The sequence below is a fragment of the Ascaphus truei genome, chromosome 2 (assembly GCF_040206685.1).
Source record: "Ascaphus truei isolate aAscTru1 chromosome 2, aAscTru1.hap1, whole genome shotgun sequence".
Classification (NCBI taxonomy): Eukaryota; Metazoa; Chordata; class Amphibia; order Anura; family Ascaphidae; genus Ascaphus; species Ascaphus truei.
In genome coordinates, this window is record NC_134484.1 from 487112711 (window position 1) to 487135400 (window position 22690).

The 22690-nt window shown below is 45.2% G+C and overlaps 2 protein-coding genes and 1 pseudogene across 3 annotated transcripts in view; 2 read left to right on the forward strand and 1 right to left on the reverse strand.

The window, feature by feature from the left end:
• The window catches only part of LOC142488427 (uncharacterized), a 1092840-nt gene that overhangs the window by 294210 nt on the left and 775940 nt on the right, over positions 1–22690 (forward strand). The window lies entirely within an intron of this gene.
• The window catches only part of LOC142488432 (uncharacterized), a 235652-nt pseudogene that overhangs the window by 118268 nt on the left and 94694 nt on the right, over positions 1–22690 (forward strand).
• On the reverse strand, positions 3694–16972 carry LOC142488434 (uncharacterized). The gene is made up of 4 exons (XM_075588945.1): positions 16714–16972; positions 16313–16426; positions 15823–15936; positions 3694–6741 (listed from the first exon to the last, which is right to left on the reverse strand). Exons 1-4 carry the CDS (start codon positions 16730–16732, stop codon positions 4820–4822), a joined length of 2169 nt encoding a protein of 722 aa, XP_075445060.1. The 5' UTR covers positions 16733–16972; the 3' UTR covers positions 3694–4819.

Sequence of the window (22690 nt, forward strand, 5' to 3'; positions counted from 1 at the left end):
TACACAAAGGAGTGACCACGAGTCTCTGAACCATGACTCTAACACCAATCCTAGACGGTTCAGGAACAACTCCTGGTCCCCCAACTCTATGAGTGGTCTTGTTCGCCCGGAGGTCTCACGTGAAGGGGGGGGTACTGTAAGGAATCCGCTCCTCAGTTTAATGTTTGCCTTACCTTGCAGACCTGTGCAGTCCCGGAACACTTCCCCTGATATTTACTGCAGCCTGGATTCACTCACCAAAGCAATACTGCCACACGCCCCTTCTGCCATTGGTCCTCTGACCTTTAAGTACTGCTTTCCCACAATGCTCCCTGCCGAGCATAGTCCTTCCTGGATGTCTCTGTGTTCTGCCATAAGCCTTGTCTTGTCTGTCTCCTTGGTTCCTGAGACCGGCTGCTAGTGTCACGCAGCGGCCTGTTCCTGTGCTGAAGCGGAGTACTCTCCTTGTTGTCTTCAGCTCCCTGGTTCCTGTGACCGGCTGCTATATTCATGCAGTGGTCTGTTCCTGGTTTCCTGCACTGAAGCGGAGGTTTCCCTGTGTATCTTCAGCTTCCTGGTTCCTGGGGCCTACTCTTTCCCTAATCTAGAGAGGCCGTGTCCTGGTTCCTGCGCTGAAACGGAGGATTCCCCAGCCCGCTCAGGACTCTTGCGCTGAAGCACTGGTTTACCAGTGCAGCTAGGCGGTGTGTTACTCTGGTCTGTCTACCACCTCCTGAGACCAGTACCATGGGCCATGGTCGCCGCACGCGCAGAGGCCACTCCCGCGCTCCTAAGCTGAAGCGGGGCTCTCCTGACTACCTGTTGCCGAACTCCTGCTTGAACAACGTTTACCCTGATGTCTCCAGTCCTGACCCTGGCGTGTCCACCGACGATGCTGTCTTCTCCTATCCTGATCCTGCTACGTACGACTACGAACTGCGCAATCCGGATCAGCCTGCGTGGTCTAAGGTCGGTGCTTTTACAACCCCACCTCAGCCACGCGGTCCGACCCAGGTTTGTGGCGAGCACAGTCGTGACAGCAGGGCACCAACACGGGGACTGATTACTGCTTTGTTCAGAGATTTGGTCGGAACCGACAGGGATGGTACACGTAGACCCAGATTCATGACTCAGTGGCAGACAGATCTGACAGGGCCACTAGAAGACAAGGACTGGACGGAAATCTTTAAGGCAGCTGCCAGTAGCTCGATCTGCACGACTTTAAAGGAGAACTCATATAAAGTAATGATGAGGTGGTATCTCACCTCAGTTATATTGGCTAAATTTATCCCAGGCAGTGCGCGGAAAGGGGGGAGCTGGTGCCCACAAATCATACCCGTTTGAAGTCAAATTAGAGAGGTTGCAGAGGATCTTGGGCCTCCCAATTCAGCTAGACCCGTGGCTGTTTCTGTTAAGCAAACTTACAAAAGAAGTGTCAAGATCGGGGAATAAATTAATTGCACATTTTGCAACGGCTATGAGGTGCGAGACCGCAGCATTGTGGAATCAGAATGCAATTCCATCAATAGGAAAAATTCGGAACAGGATTTGGTTTGTTTGCCAGATGGAAAAGTTGACGAGTTTGGTTAACGACACTAGCCCAAATTTCCAAAAGGTCTGGCTTCCCTGGGTGGCACAGACGGATATCCCAGGGGGTGAGCAATGCCACAGTCTGGCTCTGACAGGATCAGGTGAGTTCTCCTCTGATGGGCGGTGAGGGTCAGAGATGGAAGAACTAGGGGACGATAGTGGACCCCCCCCATGGGGACGGTGAAGTGGGCGGGCACCCTCCTTACCCAGGGCTACGGAGTTAAAGCAAGGAGCGATCTCAGATCATCTGCACATGTTAGGACAGCCTCGGTGACACCTCCCCCAAACCCCTCCCCCCCCCAATTCCTCACCTTCTTGTCCTTCCCTCCCCATGTCTGTTTAGATGTTGTATGTCCATAATTGTTTTTTTTATGGTACTTATTATATGAATGTATGCTATATACTTAAAACCCAATAAAATTAAAGTTAAAAAAAACCGCATGTTGCACAGGTTGCATTTCTCCGCCATTGGAGACAATGGCAGAAACACAGTTTAAACAATTCACCATACTCCGTTTGGTTGATCGGGGAGGGTCGGGTATTGCCATGCAATCATGCCGGAGCGGTGACTGCAGGGTGGCCAAATCCCAGCCCTCTAGTTCTTACCGAACCGGAGATATGGGTTCCCAGTTTATGCAGTTTTTCACTTAGCGTTTTCACCACCTCGCGGCTTTCCTCCGCCATTGTGGTCAATGGCGTAGCCTTCGTGGTGGGCGCGACCCTTTCCCGTGGCCATTGACCATCGGACCCGGTTAGGGTCAAGTAAGGGGTTTCCCCTGAGCTAGGGGCAAAAAGAATTAGACCACTACATGCCCTAGGACCGGAGTTACAATTTTAATAGGTTTGAACTTGGCCGTGACCAAGTTCCCACGGCACTTTAGTGATTAAAGGCTCTTTCATTGAAATTGTATCCGCTTTCGGAGTTTGCGGTTTGGCTGGCAGCCAACTCGTCCTTGGAGAGCGGAATCGAGGAATCCCCATTGAAAGACATTACGGCAGGCCTGCACAACTCGTAAAGCAAGAAGGGCCGAACTGCTCCAAGGAAAAAAAATTTGGGCCGCACGGGTAAAATCATCATCATCATCATCATCATCATCATATCTCCCCCAGAACCCCTCACTATCAACCTTTGCGATACTCCCCATCTATCTCTCATACCCCCATCTCTCCCCCTCACCCACACACATAATACTCCCCCTCCACATCAAGGTCATTTATTGTGAAACATATTTCTTATACAAATGCATTTCATTCTTAATAAAATGTAAAAAAGCAAATACATTTGAGTATATTTTAAGAATAACAAATGTTTCCATAAAAATGTTACCTTAGCTACAGCCACACTAAAGCCCGTTTCTTCACCATGTTATTTTTATTTATTTATAAAATGTTTTACCAGGAAGTAATACATTGAGAGTTACCTCTCGTTGTCATGTATTTCTGGGGCATAGAGTTAAGATGACAAATAATACATGGTTACAAAAAGTTACATAAGTGAACAGGGTATACATTATATACAAGACATTGCATGCACAGTTAAAGATAATATATATTATAGGCGTATGTAACAGTTACAGACCAGATTAAAATGTGAGACAGCCTTAGTTTTGAAAGAACTTAAACTGGTGGTGTATGCGACTGAGAATGTTGAGAAATTTGACATTAAGGGGGTCTAACGTAAACAGCACTGAAATCTCGGCAGCCATTTTGGCAGACTATCCTTGTCAGCCATTTTTGTCTTGTTTGCTATAAGTTTTAGTTTAACACGAGAGTCTCCGGTAGGTTGTTCCAGTTTTGGGGTGCACGGTAAGAAAGTTTATAATTACCCCCTCGACCCCCCTTCTCCTGTACACATTAATAGGGCATGGGGAGGCGAGGGTTAATTTGCATGGGGAAGGAGGGGGTCAAGAGGCACGGGTGAGAGCCGAGAGAAATACAGGGGAGGAGAGAAAGGGGTTGAGTCATGGTGGAAGGGGTAAGAGGCATGGCAGAGGGGAAGTGGTTAATATGGAGGGGTGAGATTACCAGCAGGATTCCTTATAGCTGCAGCATGTAAAAGTCAAGGAGCTCCCAGACTCGCTCCCACGCCACTGTTTCTAACAGACCCACACCCCACGCCTCTCTGCCAGACCCACCCCCACGCCTCTCTGCCAGACCCACCCCCACTCTGCAGCTGCTGATAGGAATGCCATGGTAAGAAGTAATGGCAAGTATTGCGTTACCGTCCATTTTTATTACTGCAGTATTACTATGCTACTGGTATATTGCTCAACCCTACTTTGAACAAGCACATATTTTATCTCATGTCTGAATCCTCATGTGTGTAATGAGGCTGATCCTCTGTGAAAAGCTTTCCCCCCACTATGTACATGGAAATGGTTTCTCCCGTGTATGAATTCTGTGGTGGGTGAGGAGGTGGCTCATTTGAGAAAAGCTTTGCCCACACTCTGTACATGTGAATGGTTTCTCCCCTGTATGTATCCTCTGGTGTAAGAGGAGGTTGTTCTTAACCCTGTGCGGTCCAATGAATTTTCACTAAGTGCGCCAGCAAGTCTAATTTATTTTTCAGAAAAAAAACCACATACAGCTTTTTTTTACTGCGCGCGCTCTCACTGCGCGTGCTCACTCTCACTGCGCACTCTGACTGCACGCGTGCTCTCACGGATCTAAGGCTCTTATCTTTGCGCACGAGCAATCTTTCTGCATACCTCCGATATCAGCTGCTTTGTCTGCAGGGCTTGGGGGTGGAGGAGGGGAGGGATCAGTGCGGCTGCTGGGAGAAGGGGACTCGGTGCAGGGCTGGGGGGGGAGGGAGGATTTGAGGAATCAGTGCGGCTGCGGGGAGAAGGGGACTCACAGCACACACACAGCCAGCCCCCTCCCCCCCACCTCCGATGTCAGTGCTGGGAGAAGGGGAATGCAGGGGACTTACAGCACACGCACACACCACACATGCACAGCCCCCCCCTACCTCCGATGTCAGCTGCTTTGTCTGCCTGTGGGGATTGGTGCGGGGCTGTGGGCTGTGTGATTGGTGCAGGGCTGGGGGGGGGGGGCAGGAGGAGGGATCAGTGCGGCTGCTGAGAGAAGGGGAATGCAGGGGACTTGTGCTGCAGCCGGCGCCTCGCTCCATATCTTCCTCCCGATCCGACATTGAATCGCAAGTGGCAAAATATTTTGTCGGATATATTCCGACATTGGACCGGAAAGGGTTAATACAGAATGGTTTCCCACACTCTGTAGATGTGAATCATTTCTCTCCTGTATGAGTCCTCTCGTGTCTGAGGAATTTTCTCTTAGTACTGAATTGTTTCCCACACTCTGCACATGTGAATGGTTTCTCCCCTGTATGAGTCATCTGGTGTATGAGGAGACCGCTCTTAAATGTGAATTGTTTCCCACACTCTGTACATGTGAATGGTTTCTCCCCTGTATGAATCCGCTCATGGTTGCGGAGATCTGTCTTCTGAGAAAAGCTTTTACTACACTCTGCACATGTGAATGGTTTCTCCCCTGTATGAGTCATTTGGTGACTGAGGAGGTATTTCTTAATACTGAATTGTTTCCCACACTCTGTACATGTGAATGGCTTCTCCCCTGTATGAATCCGCTCATGGATGAGGAGCCCCGCCTTTGTAGAAAAGCTTTTACTACACTCTGTACATGTGAATGGTTTCTCTCCAGTATGAATCATCTGGTGACTGAGGAGGCTTCTCTTAATACTGAATTGTTTCCCACACTCTGTACATGTGAATGGTTTTTCTCCTGTATGAGTCATCTGGTGTATGAGGAGACTGCTCTTAAATGTGAATTGTTTCCCACACTCTGTACATGTGAATGGTTTCTCCCCTGTATGAGTCATCTGGTGTCTGAGGAGGTTTTTCTTAATACTGAATTGTTTCCCACACTCTGTACATGTGAATGGTTTCTCCCCTGTATGAATCCGCTCATGGATGAGGAGCCCCGCCTTTGTAGAAAAGCTTTTACTACACTCTGTACATGTGAATGGTTTCTCCCCTGTATGAGTCATCTGGTGACGGAGGAAGTGGCTCTTAGTATTGTATTGTTTCCCACACTCTGTACATGTGAATGGTTTCTCCCCTGTATGAATCCGCTCATGGATGAGGTGCTCCACCTTTATAGAAAAGCTTTTACTACACTTTGTACATGTGAATGGTTTCTCCCCTGTATGAATCCGCTGATGGTTGAGGAGATCTGTCTTCTGAGAAAAGTTTTTACTACACTCTGTACATGTGAATGGTTTCTCTCCTGTATGAGTCATCTGGTGTCTGAGGAGGTTGCTCTTAATACTGAATTGTTTCACACACTCTGTACATGTGAATGGTTTATACCCTGTGTGAATCTGCTCATGGATGAGGAGCCCCGCCTTTGTAGAAAAGTTTTTACTACACACTGTACATGTGAATGGTTTCTCTCCTGTATGAGTCATCTGGTGTCTGAGGAGACAGCTCTTAATTCTGAATTGTTTCCCACACTCTGTACATGGGAATGGTTTCTCCCCTGTATGAATCCGCTCATGGTTGAGGAGATCTGCCTTCTGAGAAAAGCTTTTACTACACTCTGCACATGTGAATGGTTTCTCTCCTGTATGAGTCATCTGGTGTATGAGGAGGTGGCTCTTAGTACTGAATTGTTTCCCACACTCTAAACATGGGAATGGTTTCTCCCCTGTATGAATCCGCTCATGTTTGCGTAGGGTCCTCTTGGTACCTAACTGTTTCCCACACACTGTACAAGTAAAATGAGTCACTGCTGTCTGAATCATCTGGTGTGAAAGAAGTTTCCCCTTCAGTGAGAAACTGCTCCCACCATCTGTACATGTAAAGGTTTGCTCTGTAGCGGGGACACAAAGGTGTGTGGGCAGGTCCCTGTCCAGTGAGAAGCTTTTGCCACACTGACAACAGAGAAAAGGCTGAGCACCACAGCTGCTTCTTAAATCTCTCGCATACCTTTTGCTGGCCCCATATTTAGAGTCCGTCTCTGCTGTGTGCTGTACAAGGTCTGTAAATTCACCTTCATGTGGCACTGGTTCCTTGCACGTGTCTAAAATGTGGCAGGAATCATAGTTTTTTGGCACTTCTGGGCTGCGAGGAGTCAGACAGCTTCTGGATGTATCAGAGCTCAAGTTCTGTTCCTCATTCAGGCCGATCTCTAACAGAAGTAATCAAAAAATACAGAACAAATGTTTTCAATCTGTAAATCAAATTACTGAACGCAAATTACAAATCCAAAACACTGAAGAATTTATTTCACCGATAATTAACAAAATATTCTCTTCACCCAGGGTTTTAAAATTGTGGCACATTTTGGCACATGGACATCCAGTGACCCCTAATGACTGTGGTGGTTCGCGAAGGCCTGAAATGTATTTGTAGCAGCTCTCACAGTGAAATCATTGATACATATATAACTTGTATATATTACTGTATTCATTATTTAAGGATACATGTACATCAAGTATGTCAAACTCGCGGCCCGCAATGAACATATTTGCGGCCCAGCTCGCCAATATTTAACTCGCGCTGCGCGCGCTTTCTACAAAGTAAAAAAAAAAAAACCTCCCCCCTCTCCCGATTGGCTGGCGCGTGTTGGCACTCTGCCAGAATTTTTTTTTGGCCCGGAGCCAGCTCTATTGGAGCTTGTATAGTGAGGCCCGCCTCTTCCTGCTGCCTGCTGCCTGCCTCTTCCTGCTGCCTGCCTCTTCCTGCTGCATGGAGCAAGTCAGGTGACTACTGCTGCATGCCAGCCTTGCTTCCCCCTTGCCCTCCTGCTCTGATTTCCTCCCCCGTTCCGATTTCCCGTGTGTGTGTCTGTCTGTGTGTGTGTCTGTGTGTGTGTGTGTCTGTGTCTGTGTGTATCTGAGTGTGTCTGTGTGAATGTGTATCTGAATTAGTGTGTTTGTGTCTGAATCTGTGTGTGTGTGTGTGTGTGTGTGTGTGTGTGTCTGAGAGAGAGAGTGTGTCTGAGAGAGTGTCAGAGAGAGAGTGTCTGAGAGAGTGTGTCTGAGAGAGAGAGTGTCTGAGAGAGAGAGTGTCTGAGAGAGAGAGTGTCTGAGAGAGTGTCAGAGAGAGAGTGTGTCTGAGAGAGTGTCAGAGAGAGAGTGTGTCAGAGAGAGAGAGAGAGTGTGTCAGAGAGAGAGAGTGTGTCAGAGAGAGATAGTGTGTCAGAGAGAGAGAGTGTGTCAGAGAGAGAGAGTGTGTGTCATAGAGAGAGAGAGTGTGTCAGAGAGAGAGAGAGAGAGAGAGTGTGTGTCAGAGAGAGAGAGTGTGTCAGAGAGAGAGAGAGAGTGTGTCAGAGAGAGAGTGTGTCAGAGAGAGTGTATCAGAGAGAGAGAGAGAGAGTGTCAGAGAGAGATAGTGTGTGTCAGAGAGAGAGAGTGTGTGTCAGAGAGAGAGAGTGTGTGTCAGAGAGAGAGAGTGTGTGTCAGAGAGAGAGAGAGTGTCAGAGAGAGAGAGTGTGTCAGAGAGAGAGAGTGTGTGTCAGAGAGAGAGAGAGTGTGTCAGAGAGAGAGTGTGTCAGAGAGAGAGTGTGTGTCAGAGAGAGAGTGTGTGTCAGAGAGAGAGAGAGAGTGTGTGTCAGAGAGAGAGAGAGTGTGTCTGAGAGAGAGAGTGTCTGAGAGAGAGAGAGAGAGAGAGAGAGAGAGTGTGTCTGAGAGAGTGTGTCAGAGAGAGAGAGAGAGAGTGTGTCAGAGAGAGAGAGTGTGTCAGAGAGAGAGAGTGTGTCAGAGAGAGAGAGTGTGTCAGAGAGAGAGAGAGAGTGTCAGAGAGAGAGAGTGTGTCAGAGAGAGAGTGTGTCAGAGAGAGTGTGTCAGAGAGAGAGAGAGTGTCAGAGAGAGAGAGAGAGAGTGTGTCAGAGAGAGAGAGAGTGTGTCAGAGAGAGAGAGAGAGTGTGTCAGAGAGAGAGAGAGTGTGTGAGAGAGAGTGTGTGTGAGAGAGAGAGTGTGTCAGAGAGAGAGAGAGAGAGTGTGTGTGTGAGAGAGAGAGAGTGTGTGAGAGAGAGAGTGTGTGAGAGAGTGTGTGTGAGAGAGAGAGTGTGTGAGAGAGAGAGTGTGTCAGAGAGAGAGAGAGTGTGTCAGAGAGTGTGTCAGAGAGAGAGAGTGTGTCAGAGAGAGAGAGAGTGTGTCAGAGAGAGAGAGAGAGTTTGTCAGAGAGAGAGAGTGTGTCAGAGAGAGAGAGAGAGAGTGTGTCAGAGAGAGAGAGAGTGTGTCAGAGAGAGAGAGTGTGTCAGAGAGAGAGAGAGTGTGTCAGAGAGAGAGAGAGAGAGTGTGTCAGAGAGAGAGAGAGAGTGTGTCAGAGAGAGAGAGTGTGTCAGAGAGAGAGAGTGTGTCAGAGAGAGAGAGTGTGTGTCAGAGAGAGTGTGTGTCAGAGAGAGAGTGTGTGTGAGAGATAGTGTGTGTGTGTGAGAGAGAATGTGTGTGAGAGAGAGTGTGTGAGAGAGTGTGTGAGAGAGAGTGTGTGAGAGAGAGTGTGTGAGAGAGAGTGTGTGTGTGTCTGAGAGGGAGAGTCAGAGAGAGAGGGAGAGTCAGGGAATGGGAGAGTCAGGGATTGGGAGAGTCAGTGTCACGCTTGTGCTCTCCTCACAAGCGCAGGGAAGACAGGGAAGGACCCGTTAGTGAGGTGGGGAGGCCGCAGGGCATACAAAGGGAGTAAGTTGCCGCGGAGCTGGGGATCGGCACACGTAGTCACGTGACCGCGCCGCGCGCATGAGAATGCGCGACGCATCCGGAGGTGCGGTGCCTACTCAGAGGCACGAGTGATCCAGCTGCATGTGCGCGCACGCTCTGACAGCAGAGCGGGAGTGCGTGCGTGCTCAGGCACCAACGCGGGGGTTGCTTGAAGTCAATGCTTCAGCACAGGAGTCTGGAAACGGAAACCAGGAAACATGGAACATGAACATGGGCATGGAGTCCAGAGCACAAGGTAACATCCAGAGAAGGATACTTCTTGGAGAACGTCCAGAGTTCTTAAAGGCATAGTGACAGAAACAGCAAGGTGCAGCGAAACTAAACATAACATAAGGGTTCTTAGTCTAATCCATTGGCCAAGGAATTATAAGGCTGCTACCACGTCAAGGTGAACCCTACTAAGCAGGTACCTACACTACCCGACGGTAAACTAACCTCAGTAGTATAAGAGTGACTGTCCCAGTCTTCCGGAATCCACAGGAGAAGTAAAGGTCCCAAGGAGGTCCTGGCAGGAACAGTATGCAATGAGTACCAGCAGGCACCAGGGCTGGTAGCAAAAGACTAATAGCAGAGAGAAAGTCAAAGAGAGGCTTACTTCCTGTCAGGAGGAGAGGGCAGGGTTTGCCAGAAAGCAAGATGGCGTAGCGTGCTTCAGAATCCTTAAAGACACAGGATCTTGACTCGCAGCTAGAGGGCGGCGATCAGAAGTAAACAGGTAAGGAAGGGACACGCCACAGGGGGCGTGTTCCGCGCATCGTTACAGTCAGGGATTGGGAGAGTCAGGGATTGAGAGAGTCAGGGATTGAGAGAGTCAGGGATTGAGAGAGTCAGGGATTGAGAGAGTCAGGGATTGGGAGAGTCAGGGATTGGGAGAGTCAGGGATTGGGAGAGTCAGGGATTGGGAGAGTCAGGGATTGGGAGAGTCAGGGATTGGGAGAGTCAGGGATTGAGAGAGTCAGGGATTGAGAGAGTCAGGGATTGAGAGAGTCAGGGATTGAGAGAGTCAGGGTTTGAGAGAGTCAGGGATTGAGAGAGTCAGGGATTGGGAGAGTCAGGGATTGGGAAAGTCAGGGATTGGGAAAGTCAGGGATTGGGAAAGTCAGGGATTGGGAAAGTCAGGGATTGGGAAAGTCAGGGATTGGGAAAATCAGGGATTGGAAGAGTCAGAGAGTCGGAGAGGGAGAGAGGAGTGTCAGGGAGAGAGAGGGAGAGGGAGAGAGTGAGTGTCAGGGAGAGAGTGAGTGTCAGGGAGAGGGAGAGAGTGGGTGTGAGGGAGAGAGTGAGTGCCAGGGAGAGGGAGAGAGTGAGTGCCAGGGAGAGGGAGAGAGTGAGTGTCAGGGAGAGAGTGAGTGTCAGGGAGAGAGTGAGTGTCAGGGAGAGGGAGAGTGTCAGAAAGAGAGTCAGAGAGAGAGAGTCAGAGATGCCAAGTGTCAGGAAGAAAACATTAATTTTATCGTTCCTTTTTTTTATACTGTACTTTTCTAAATATACCTACGTTTCTATGAAAATTGAAGTTTTTGTTTTTTTGCGGCCCACTTAAATTTAAACCTTGTTTATTTGGCCCGTGTTAGCCTTTGAGTTTGACATGCTTGATGTACATCCTCCAAATAATTAACATTGAAAATGTCCATGAGAAGTAAAGTTAAGGAACTCCTGGTCTATCATATTAGTGCGTTAATAATATCAACTAAACCAGACAGCAACATATAGTGTAAAGATACTGTAGATGCCCATGTATGTATGTCTTTATTTATATAAGGATCGCAGTGTACTCAGCGCTTTACAGCAGAAACAATACAGTACAGGGAATTATAATACAATAAGTGCAACAAACAAAATCAGACAATAGAAACGGAAATCACTGCCCTGGAGAGCTTACAATCTAAGTGATGCAGTGACTACACTGCCCATATAATCTTTTGTCATAAGACCCACAAACTAAACTGCTCCATTTTGTGTCATATTTTGTCAGTCAAAAATACTATTCATATAATTTCCCAAGCACGCGGCCTTGGTGTAATATTTGACTCCTCTCTTTCCTTCTCTCACATTCAAAACAAAGAAAAAAAGGAGCACTGCAGAAAAGAAGAACTGGAGGCAAAAGTAGAAAAATTAAGAGAGTTATTGAGACACAGCCTAAGTTAAAAGAGAAACCTCCAACGCGTTTCTCGCCATGGGCGCTATATCAAAGAATGGTTTCCTGAGCCTAGAGTGTGTCACGTTATAGGCACTCCCCACCGGAAACACTGCCTACCTGTATCAAAAGGTAAAAAAGTCCCATGGGAACAAAACAGTCCGGGGAAAATGTAACCACGGAAAGAAGGCAGTATAACTGTGGGGGAGAAATCCAGCAAAAGGACACAATAAAGAATACAATAACAATAAACTTAAATAGACTCATAAGGACAATAAAAATTAAATGAAAAAGCATCAAATTTAAAAATGGATAAGATGTGGAGAGAATAAAATTATTTAAATTAAATGTAACACCAAATAATATAATCATGTAATAATATACATATAATAAATGTAAATTCAACTACCAAGGCAAAGAACAATTTGAATCTTGATAAAGGGAATATACAGTTAGGTCCGGAAATAATTGGACACTGATACAAGTTTTATTATTTCGGCTGTGTACGAAAATAAATTCAAGTTACAGTTAAATAATGAATATGGGCTTAAAGTGCAGTATATGAGCTTTAATTTGAGGGTATTCACATCCAAATTGGAGGAAGGGCTTAGGAATGACATCTCTTTAATATGTAAGCCCCTCTTTTTCAAGGGAACAAAAGTAATTGGACAATTGATTCAAAAGCTGTTTCATGGACAAGTGTGGGCTTCGTTATTTCATCATCAATTAAGCAGGTAAAAGGTCTGGAGTTGATTCCAGGTGTGGCATCCGCATTTGGAAGCTGTTGCTGTGAACCCACAACATGCGGTCAAAGGAGCTCTCAATGCAAGTGAAAAAGGGCATCCTTAGGCTGCAAAAAAAAAAAAAAAAATCCATCAGAGAGATAGCAGGAACATTAGGAGTGGCCAAATCAACAGTTTGGTACATTCTGAGAAAAAAAAGAACGCACTGGCGAGCTCTGCAACACAAAAAGGCCAGAATGTCCACGGAAGACAACAGTTGTGGATGATCGTAGGATCCTTTCCATGGTAAAGAAAAACCCCTTCGCAACATCCAGCCAAGTGAAGAACACTCTCCAGGAGCTAGGCATATCATTATTCAAGTCTACCATAAAGAGAAGACTTCACGAGATCAAATACAGAGGGTTCACCACAAGGTGCAAACCATTCATAAGTCTCAAGAATAGAAAGGCCAGATTAGACTTTGCCAAAAAATATCTCAAAAATCCAGCCCAGTTCTGGAACAGCATTCTTTGGACAGATGAAACTAAGATCAACCTGTACCAGAATGATGGGAAGAAAAAAGTATGGAGAAGGCTTGGAATGGCTCATGATCCGAAGCATACCACATTATCTGTAAAACACGTGTGATGGCATGGGCATGCATGGCTTACAATGGCACTGGGTCACTAGTGTTTATTGATGATGTGACAGAAGACAGAAGCAGCCAGATCAATTCTGAAGTGTATAGGGATATATTGTCTGCTCAGATTCAGCCAAATTCAGCACAGTTGATTGGACGGCGCTTCATTTTACAGATGGACAATGACCCAAATCATACTGCGAAAGCAACCCAGGAGTTTTTTAAGGAAAAGAAGTGGAATATTCTGCAATGGCCAAGTCAATCACCTGATCTCAACCCGATCGAGCATGCATTTCACTTGCTGAAGACAAAATTTAAGGCAGAAAGACCCACGAACAAACAACAACTGAAGACAGCTGTGGTAAAGGCCTGGCAAAGCATCACAATGGAGGAAACCCAGCGTTTGGTGATGTCTATGCGTTCCAGACTTCAAACAGTCATTGTATGCAAAGGATTCTCGACAAAGTATTAACAACAAACATTTTATTTATAATTGTGTTAATTTGTCCAATTACATTTGAGCTCCTGAAATAAAGGGACTGTGTATGAAAATGGTTGCAAATCCTAAACGTTTCATACAATATTTTTGCTCAACCCCTTGAATTAAAGCTGAAAGTCTGCACTTCTATTGCATCTCGGTTGTTTCATTTAAAATCCATTGTGGTGGCGTACAGAGCCAAAATTATGAAAATTGTGTCAGTGTCCAATTATTTCCGGACCTAACTGTACATAATGAATAAGATGTAAATAAACAAACCACACTGAGAAAATTGCCATATCAAGGATACAATACTACTCATCAAATGTGACTAGAGAGAGACCCATATGTATCTCAATGATAGAAACAAATGTATATGAAACACACACAGTATTATATAACCTGAGAATGGGCAAAGGAATAATATAGTTTAGAGAAAATGTTTTAGGTCCCATTCTGTATTAATCCCAAAAGGGGATAGAGTATTAAAGTGAGTGGATCCAAAACATCTCACGCTGATTAAGATGTTTAATTCTATCACCCCCTCGTGTAGGGACAGGTATAGATTCAATCCCCTCATGCAGTGACAGGTATAGATTCAATCCCCTCGTGTAGGAACAGGTATAGATTCAATCCGCTCGTGTAGGGACAGGTATAGATTCAATCGCTGAAAAATGAAAGGTGGACAAGTTTCCCAATGTACAATTTGTAAAATGTTTGGAAACTGGGAGCATCGGATCTAGTTTTTTAATAGAACGAACGTGCTCCATAATTCTGACCTTCACTGGTCTGATTGTCCGCCCAACGAATCCTCGACCAATCCGCAGGTTAAGTAATAAATCACAAAATTACAATTACAATGAATAAAAACTGAAATTGTGTGTGTTTTCTTACTGTGTACAATATCAATAGATTTTATAGGATTAGCATAGCAACAAATACACATTTACCATATTTGAAGAAAAAAAAACGTGTATTAAATTTGATTCATGGACACGGCCTGACCTGGAGGTAAATAAACTAGGCGAAAGATAGTTTGTCAAGGATTTAGCCTTTCTAAATGCAATTTTGGGTGCTGGTTCAATTGGCTCTAAGGTCTTCCTCCAAGGTGAGCACTTCCCAATGTTTCTGGATGATTGAGCAGATTTGATCTATGCCGTGTAATAAACAGCGGATTGGACCCTTCGGGAGTGCCCTGGTCTCTCCTTGATTTAAACCCCTGCCTAGAACCAGTCAAACCATAAGACCGTAACTCAGCATGAGTACAGAGTTTGGCATTCATGTAAGCCTCCTCTGTAACCCCTGTTCTGCAGCCCCAGACAGAAAATCTATTTGCCAATTCGGTGGCCTGTTGATGAAAAGAATCTTCGTTAGAGCAAAGCCGCCTTAGGCGGAGGAATTGGCCCTTGGGTATACCACGGATGAGTGACCTGGGGTTATTGCTATCCGCTTTAAGAAAGGTATTTCTGGAATTTTGTTTCCTATAAATGTCAGTCTGTATTTCTCCTGTAACGTCAATAAATAAAGTGATATCTAAATAATTAATGTGATTAATATGGGGTTCATAAGTAAAGTTAAGATTCAACATATTGGAATTAAGTGGATTAATGAAAGTGTCCAGTGAATGTGAATCCCCTTCCCAAATCATAATCAGGTCATTAATATAACGCTTGTAAAATAATAATATGATGCCGAAAAGGATTAGAATCACCAAAAATAAATGTGGATTCCCAGAGACCCGTAAAAAGATTAGCACACGACGGGGCAAAGGAGGTACCCATAGCCGTACCCCATGTCTGCAAGTAAAACTGTGACTCAAATAAAGAATAATTATGAGTCAATAAAACTGTGATGGAATCTAAAAGAAAAGTGCGAAGTGAAATAGATAATGAGGAGACGAAGAGTAAGGGGTTAAATACTCCCCTAGCAATGCTCACAGGGAATGTCCACGTGTTAAACATACACTTTGTATCCTTTAGAATCTTGTTCTCCTTCCCAAAGAAGCCTAGACCTCCATAATCCACATCAGCCAGAATCAATAATGTCACATATCATGTCCTTTCATAACCACTCTTGATAGACTTCCACTAGCCTTAATAGGTAAATCTTATGTGGTTGTCAGTGGTTTAGGGTACTGTAGACATATAGTATACATCACTTTCACTGTCCGGAAGAATTGCCTGGACTCTTGGGACACTGTCACCCATCTAGTAGTTAAGCTATGTCTAAAGACTGGATATTATTGTGTATCTAGTGACCCTTAATGAGAGGGTATTGTTTAAGCTGGGGAACCAGGTTAGTTAGGGAAGGGTCCCTTGAATTTGTTTTCCCAAATGCGTTTTATCGCATCTATTGATGGTCAGACGCCCATAACTCTGCATTTCCAACCTTTATACGTGTTTGAGAGCCATATTGCACTTCTAACTCTGCAGCATGTGGCTTGTCCCAGAACACCCAGCAGGCCTGGGGACTTCCTATGAGAGGCAATTAACCATGACTATTCACTAAATGTGACCATGCTCCTTGTAACAAGATAACACCCCTTTGTGCAGACAAAGGGGAAAAGGTACTCACCAGAGACAGGAAATGGAACAGTTTCACTCTTTATTGGGGTCAGATGTTCCTCAGTGTTCAGTTCTTCCTTCTCTGACTTAATCTCTAAACTCTCCAGCACAATCACTGGGAAACCTGGCAATAAGAAAAGGAAAATCCATCATGTAAAGCTGGGAGTGGGGGTGCTTCCTGTGATATCAGTATACAGAAATACTCTATACTGATTCCTATGGGGGAGGGGTGAAGTGATTGATTTTACTTTGTTATTAACCCTTTGAGTGCTGAAGAAGTTTTTACCCCCAAGTGCTGAAAACATTTTGGAGCTACCAATGTTCAAACCTCAATAACAATAATATCCTCAATATAACCTTAGATAAATCTTTTTTTTCATTAGGACAGGTATCTTATTATTGTATGCACGCTTTAATATTATTTCACAAAATATTGTACACATTTCAGTCCATTTTTAAACATACTGAATAAAGACAAGTGAGGATGTAATGCTACTTACCACAAACAGGAAATGCATCTATTTCTTCCTTTACTGGGGTCAGATGTTCCTCAGTGTTCGCCTCTTCTTTCTCTGACTTAATCTCTAACCTCTCTGGTACAACCACTGGGAAACCTGGCAATAAGAAAAGGAAAATCCATCATGTAAAGCTGGGAGTGGGGGCGCTTCTTGTGATTTCACCTCCTCTGATATTGGTATTATATAATACCTCTAGTAAAAAAAATGTATTACTAGCCCTTCTGGCAGAACATGACAGAGGTGAAGATATATTATCTTCTTACCCACTGATGGTTCTATAAGAAAATAAGATTAGTGTGGGTCTTTGACTCGCATAACTGCCAAATAATCAGATATTCCCCCTTTGCATATTCCAAAGACACTAAATTATCTCCTCTACTCACTTAACAAGCGTGGATCCATGCTGGCAGTGGGCAGTGCTGCTCTGGAGGTGCTGGCAGTGGGCAGTGCTGCTCTGGAGGTGCTGGCAGTGGGCAGTGCTGCTCTGGAAGTGCTGGAGGTGCTGGCAGTGGGCAGTGGTCCTCTGGAGGTGCTGGTAGTGGGCAGTGCAGCTCTGGAGGTGCTGACCCGAGGTTACTTAATCTATATGTGTTGGGTTTTAGAATGTGCCTGTATATAAAACAGAATTGGAATGATCAGTTTTTTTTTGACAAATATACAGCATTTAGCATCAGCTCTTTCACACCTAAATCATTAACCCCAAAGGAGTCGGAGAAGACAGGGGCACCAAAAAACACATATGGTCCATTCGCAAACAGGAACTTCATTTCAAACATTGCAAAACTTTAATGGCTCAGGATTGTGTCAATACATAACCATCTAGAAAAGTATAAAGAGAGTCGGAGATTAGCAGCCAAAAGACCAGTAAACTTCTCATAGTGTAACATAGTAACATACTGTACAGTTCCACAGTATGAAGATGTAGCCAGCTCCCCCTCTGCTTGTCGGCGATCGTGGGTGCCGCCGAGCCCCATGGCGGACTCGTTGGCGGGCCGCAGGTGTGGGTGGTTGCTGGGGGAGCTGTGCGGCGGTTGCTGTGTGCGGCGATCGTGAGCCAGGTACTCCCGGCATCTTAGATTGTGCACGCATGCGCAGTAAGAATTTCAGTGCGGTGGCCAGCCGGGAAGTTCAAGCATGCGATTTGTAGAGGCCCTAGACATAATGAAGGCAGAGTTCCTAAACGTAATGAGGTATGCATTCATGCACAGAGCCAGCGCCAGGAAGAGATGGAGGCTCCGAGAGCAAAATTGCGAGATGTACGGAAGGAACAGGATTCTCTCACAAGTGGACTAAACGTATTGAAAATACTGTACAGTTCCATAGTATGAACAAAAAGCAGATACAGTACATGAGTGAGACTTTGATAAATACTCCTGATACTCTCTCAGGTCCATCAGTTCTGCTCCATACTGACACAGTCTCACTTTCCTATTTCATACGGTGAGAAGTGGGTAATGCAGAGGAACCAGTGCAGTAACTTCCCTCACCTTGCCCCACCATACTAAATAGGGGGGTTTGATCCCTCACTGCCTCATTAATTTGTTCCTCGATCATCTCCAATTTCTCACATTCAGCTCATTTGTACCTGGCAGGACATTCTTATATAAAGGAGTGCCTGGGGAAACACTCAGTAACTTCCCCTCACCTGTCCCCACTTCTCACTATATTAAATAGGGGGGTTTGATCCCTCACACTCATTAATTTGTTCCTCAATCAACTCCAGTTTCTCACCTGCTCACACCCTTATAAGCCCATTCTTTTATGATGGGATCACACCTTCCCGACCCAGATAATTTCCAGCGGAATAGTTAATAGCGGAATAGCGGATACTGAATCAAAAGCACTATTCTCTGTGTTATATCTGTGGAACATATCCATATATATATATAAATATATAGTGACAACCACATCACGTTGAGGTCCCTTTGATCCCAAATAAGGCCGGAAACACAGTACTTCTATTTACGTGGGGTTTATTTATAGGGGTTTAAGTAACGTATTCGCAGGTCCACCGTCCCTTTAAGAAAACCAAATTAAAATAAAACATAAATAAATGCCTATACCTGTCAGGGAGCTTACTGACTTCTTCAGTCGCTTACCATCAGGGCCGCCAGCTAAGCAGGTTGTCAGCCCAAAATATGCCCTGGCATGGGCAATACAGTAACAGCACAGTCTTTGTAAATAATAGAAAGGGTTTTGTTTATCTTAGTCCATCTGGAATGTCCCTGCTTCAGCACGGCTCTTTCAGCAGCTTCTCTCACACTGCTTCAGCACGTTCTCTCAGCAGCTTCTTTCACAATCTGCCAACTTCTTTAACCAGCCTTTGGTAGCTGGAGAGCCCTTCTGCCTCCCTCCTTCTCTGAGGGAAAAACGGCCAGTCTCTCTGGCTTCCTGGGTCTGGCTCTGTGTCTCACAGCTTCCTGTATCTTTTTAACCTGCGGTCTTTCAGAAATCCTGCTTAATTAGGCTGCAGGTGCTGGAAGGTTAACTGGTTGAGTGCTAGAAGTTATACATATCCTCCATTCCAGCCTACTGGGACAGTGACAAAATATATATATATATATATATATATATATAGACACACACACACACACACACACACACACACACACACACACACACACACACACACACACACACACAATGTTTCAACCTTGTGGGTCCTATCAGTGTGAGGTTGGTTATACTGTCTGTGAGTGAGTTTATTGGATTTGCATCTCATCCCAGGCTATGTTTAAAAGCTGTGTTTAAAGCAGCAAGCATTGGCTTAAGGGTTTTCCATGTAATCATGGACTTTAGACAAAAGGTGGCACTATTCTGGAACCACAGAGTCACATGTAGGATATGAATGAGGCTAGATAGCTCAACTCGTCCCCATTTGAACGCACACCAAGTTCTGTAATATTTCTTAACTTTATTGGGAAAGCATCAGACATATAAAAGGCACTTGTAGATGGTGCTTTGTGTTAAGAGAGTGCTTCTCTAGGTGAAGGTGCTGTGGTATGGGGGGGAAGGTAAAAAGGAATAGCCTTGCCAGGGAGTAGATGGCAGAAGTACTCACTCAGCCTGCTAGGATAGAAAAGGAAGTGAGGGATTCCTTGAAAACAGGAATAGTCTGAGGACCAAACTAACTTGTCAGCAGAGACAGGGGAGGTGGGAAGACCCATTCTCAGCTAGGAGAATTGGGAGGTTGCTAGGGCAACCAGCACTGCTGAGTGGAAAGGGAATGCGTAACAATAATGTATCAGTTACACAGGCACTGTGTGTTTTCAGAGCAGAGAAGCATGCAACTGAAATAAGGAGCTGGCAGTCAGAAAACTGCAAAGGGGAGGGGGGGGAACAGATATAAACAATCCTGTTAAAGGACAGGCACTGTGTGCTCATTTGCATGTCATTTCCCAGAATCCCTTCCTACAGTGGAAGCACTGTATGCTAGATGATAATGGTGAAAAGCAGGTTTGCAGACTTGTGCTCACAATATATATTGTGACTTGTGCTCACAATATATATTGTGTGTATGTGTGTAAAAATATATAAATATACACACACACACACACACACCGGTAGTTAAGTTATGGTGGGTAAAAAAAGTGACAAAAACCCTCCACAGCAAAGCATATAGCAAATGGAAATATTCCTGTAAGCTCATTTGCATGTCTTAAACAGGTCTGCAACCCCGCCTTTCATCATTATCACCCAGCACAAAGCACTTCCACTGCAGCAAGGGATTCTGGGAAATGACATGCAAATATGCACACAGTGTCACCTTTTGCTTCAAAACCATTTTTAACAAGAATTGCTAAGGGTATATTAAAGAGACCCACAATAAGAGGAGGGCTAGCGGTACCTTGTTTGTTCGCTTACTACAAAGCGGCCCAATTGGCCCAAATTCTCCAATGGCACACAGACCCAAGCCTTAGGAGATGGGTAGAGTTGGAGAAAAAGTGTTGTGCACCAATTGACATCCAGAAGCTGATCTGGCTGCCCAAGAGACCATTGCCAGTTCACTACGAGTGTGGAAGGCCACTAAATTTAGTTGTAATTTAACCACAAAAGCATCACTCATGACGCCAATCATTGGCAATCCAGATTTCGCTCCAGGCCTGAACAGTAAAAACATGGTGTATTGGATACAAGCGGGCATTACCCGTCTTGAGGATCTGGAGGGCAGGATACATATACAAACATTTGAGCAAATTAAATCCGCAACGGATATCCCAAATACAGAATTTTTTAGGTACCTCCAGATCAGAGATTTTTACAACAAAACCCCAATTAGACCAGCACGCACTAATTTTGAGCAGCTGTGCTCCAGAGACACGGATACAATGGGACTCACATCTAGAATGTACAGGGAAGTGGTCTGTCCGGAGACGACAAGCGAGACCCGGTTACACTACATTCGACAGTTGGAGACTGACTTAGGGGAGACGTTAGAGGATGAGGAATGGGAGCAGATCACACAAGCAGCAGCCAAAAGCTCCATATGTACCACACTAAAGGAGAACGCGTATAAGGTCCTGATGCGGTGGTACTACACCCCAGTTAGATTGGCTAAATTTGTTAAGGGCTACTCCCCGCTCTGCCCAAAACAGTGCGGGGAGGTGGCTGACCTGCGACACATGATGTGGTCCTGCACAAAAGTGGTCCCGATTTGGGAACAGATTAGAGATTGGTTACAGCGGATTCTCGATTGGGAGATCCCCCTGGACCCGTGGTTGTTCCTGCTGGGCAGGCGGATCCAGGGTATGTCAAATGCGACGCACAAATTAATCGCGCATTTCGCAATTAAATAGATGCGAGATTGCAGCATTATGGAAGCAACCAGAAATCCCAGTTATCCCCAAGATTCGAAATAGGATTTGGCACGTTTGCCGGATGGAACAATTAACGAGTTTGGTTAATGACACCGGCGCAAACTTTCTAAAAGTCTGGTCGCCTTGGCTGGCACAGACAGATATCCCCGGGGTGGATGCCACCGCAATCCTGCTATAATAGGTTCAGACGCGTTCTCCTCTGGGGGTCAGAGACTAGACGACAAATAGCGACGAACAGGTAGTTGACAGCCCCTTGGGTAGTAATCCAACACGCCAAGCCTATAGGGATAACACGGCATACTCGAGATGGATGCAAAGAGTGCTAACCAAAAAGACAGGAAGCTCGTAAGAGACAACACGTCAGCAGGAATACCCAGAGAAGACCCCTCCCTCCCCCTCCCCCCCACCCCTGTCCGTCGTCTGGTTTGTCTTGTCTGTCCTATATGCCTCCCTCCCCCTCCCCCCCACCCCTGTCCGTCGTCTGGTTTGTCTTGTCTGTCCTATATGTACGGTTCTTGTTCTATACTGTGGCAGTTAAAATAGCCTGATGTATGGTATAAAAACATTATTGGGGGGACGTAACACAATGGGATGTGATACAATGTAAGAACCTGTGACCCCAATAAAGAAAAAGTTGGAAAAAAAAAAAAAACATTTTTTAACATGGTTCCCTATAGGCTTAAGTTTGCTGCATGGTCACAGCTTTAAACACAGCTAGGGTTAAGGTGCATACCCAGAAAACCTACCCACAGACAGTCATTTCGACCTCAATTGGTCTCATCTGTGTGGGGTTGGTTAACTGGCTATGCAATATATATAAAATGAGTTCTTCAGTATTAGGTGACACCTTTATTTGGACTAACAGTTTAGTTGGCTTTTGAGAGTTCTCCCCTCTTCCTCAGGTCAGCAATACCGACTAACAAAGGAATCTATGGCTAAAACAGTGTTTGGGAGAGCAGGGGGAAAAAACAAAACAAAAAACAACAGATCTGTACTGTAGATAAGGTAGGGTGTTAAAGTGTTTGAAGCCATGGAAGGGTGACAAGGAATAGTATGCTGGGAGAGGGGGATCCTGGGAGGGGGGGAGAAGGTATGGATAAGAATAAAGGCAGGCAGGATAATTAAAAACAATTCTGATAGGGTGTGAGAAACCCCGTATCCGCATTAAGTCATTTGGTTTTGGAGTCAAAGAGTCTTTTCATTCTGAGTTCAAATGTTTTCCGTTCTTGGTGCGTTTAAACATTCCATTGAGGATTTTGATTTTTAAATCATTGATGGAATGATCTGGTTGTGAGAAATGATGTCCCCGCATCTTCCTTCTTCGTGGTGTTGTATAGAGTGTCTGTACATAGTCATTCTGCTTTGATATACATACATACATACATCCAGTACATACATACAAAATTCTAAGCAGAGTTACAGTATGTGAAATAATTATATAAACTTGCATAAGATGGCATTCAAAATGAGGAAGTACATCCATACCAACAGCAATTCCCTATGCCCTCCGTCTGGGCTAGATCTGGGATAGCTCTCCTCTGTA

What these genes read in the sequence shown, in the direction of transcription:
- LOC142488434 (XM_075588945.1), bottom strand. An exon ending in AGATGCATTTCCTGTTTGTG is followed by an intron (nt 15,937 to 16,312) that starts GTAAGTAGCATT and finishes TCTTATTGCCAG; the next exon opens with GTTTCCCAGTGATTGTGCTG. An exon ending in TGTTCCATTTCCTGTCTCTG is followed by an intron (nt 6,742 to 15,822) that starts GTGAGTACCTTT and finishes TACTTCTGTTAG; the next exon opens with AGATCGGCCTGAATGAGGAA.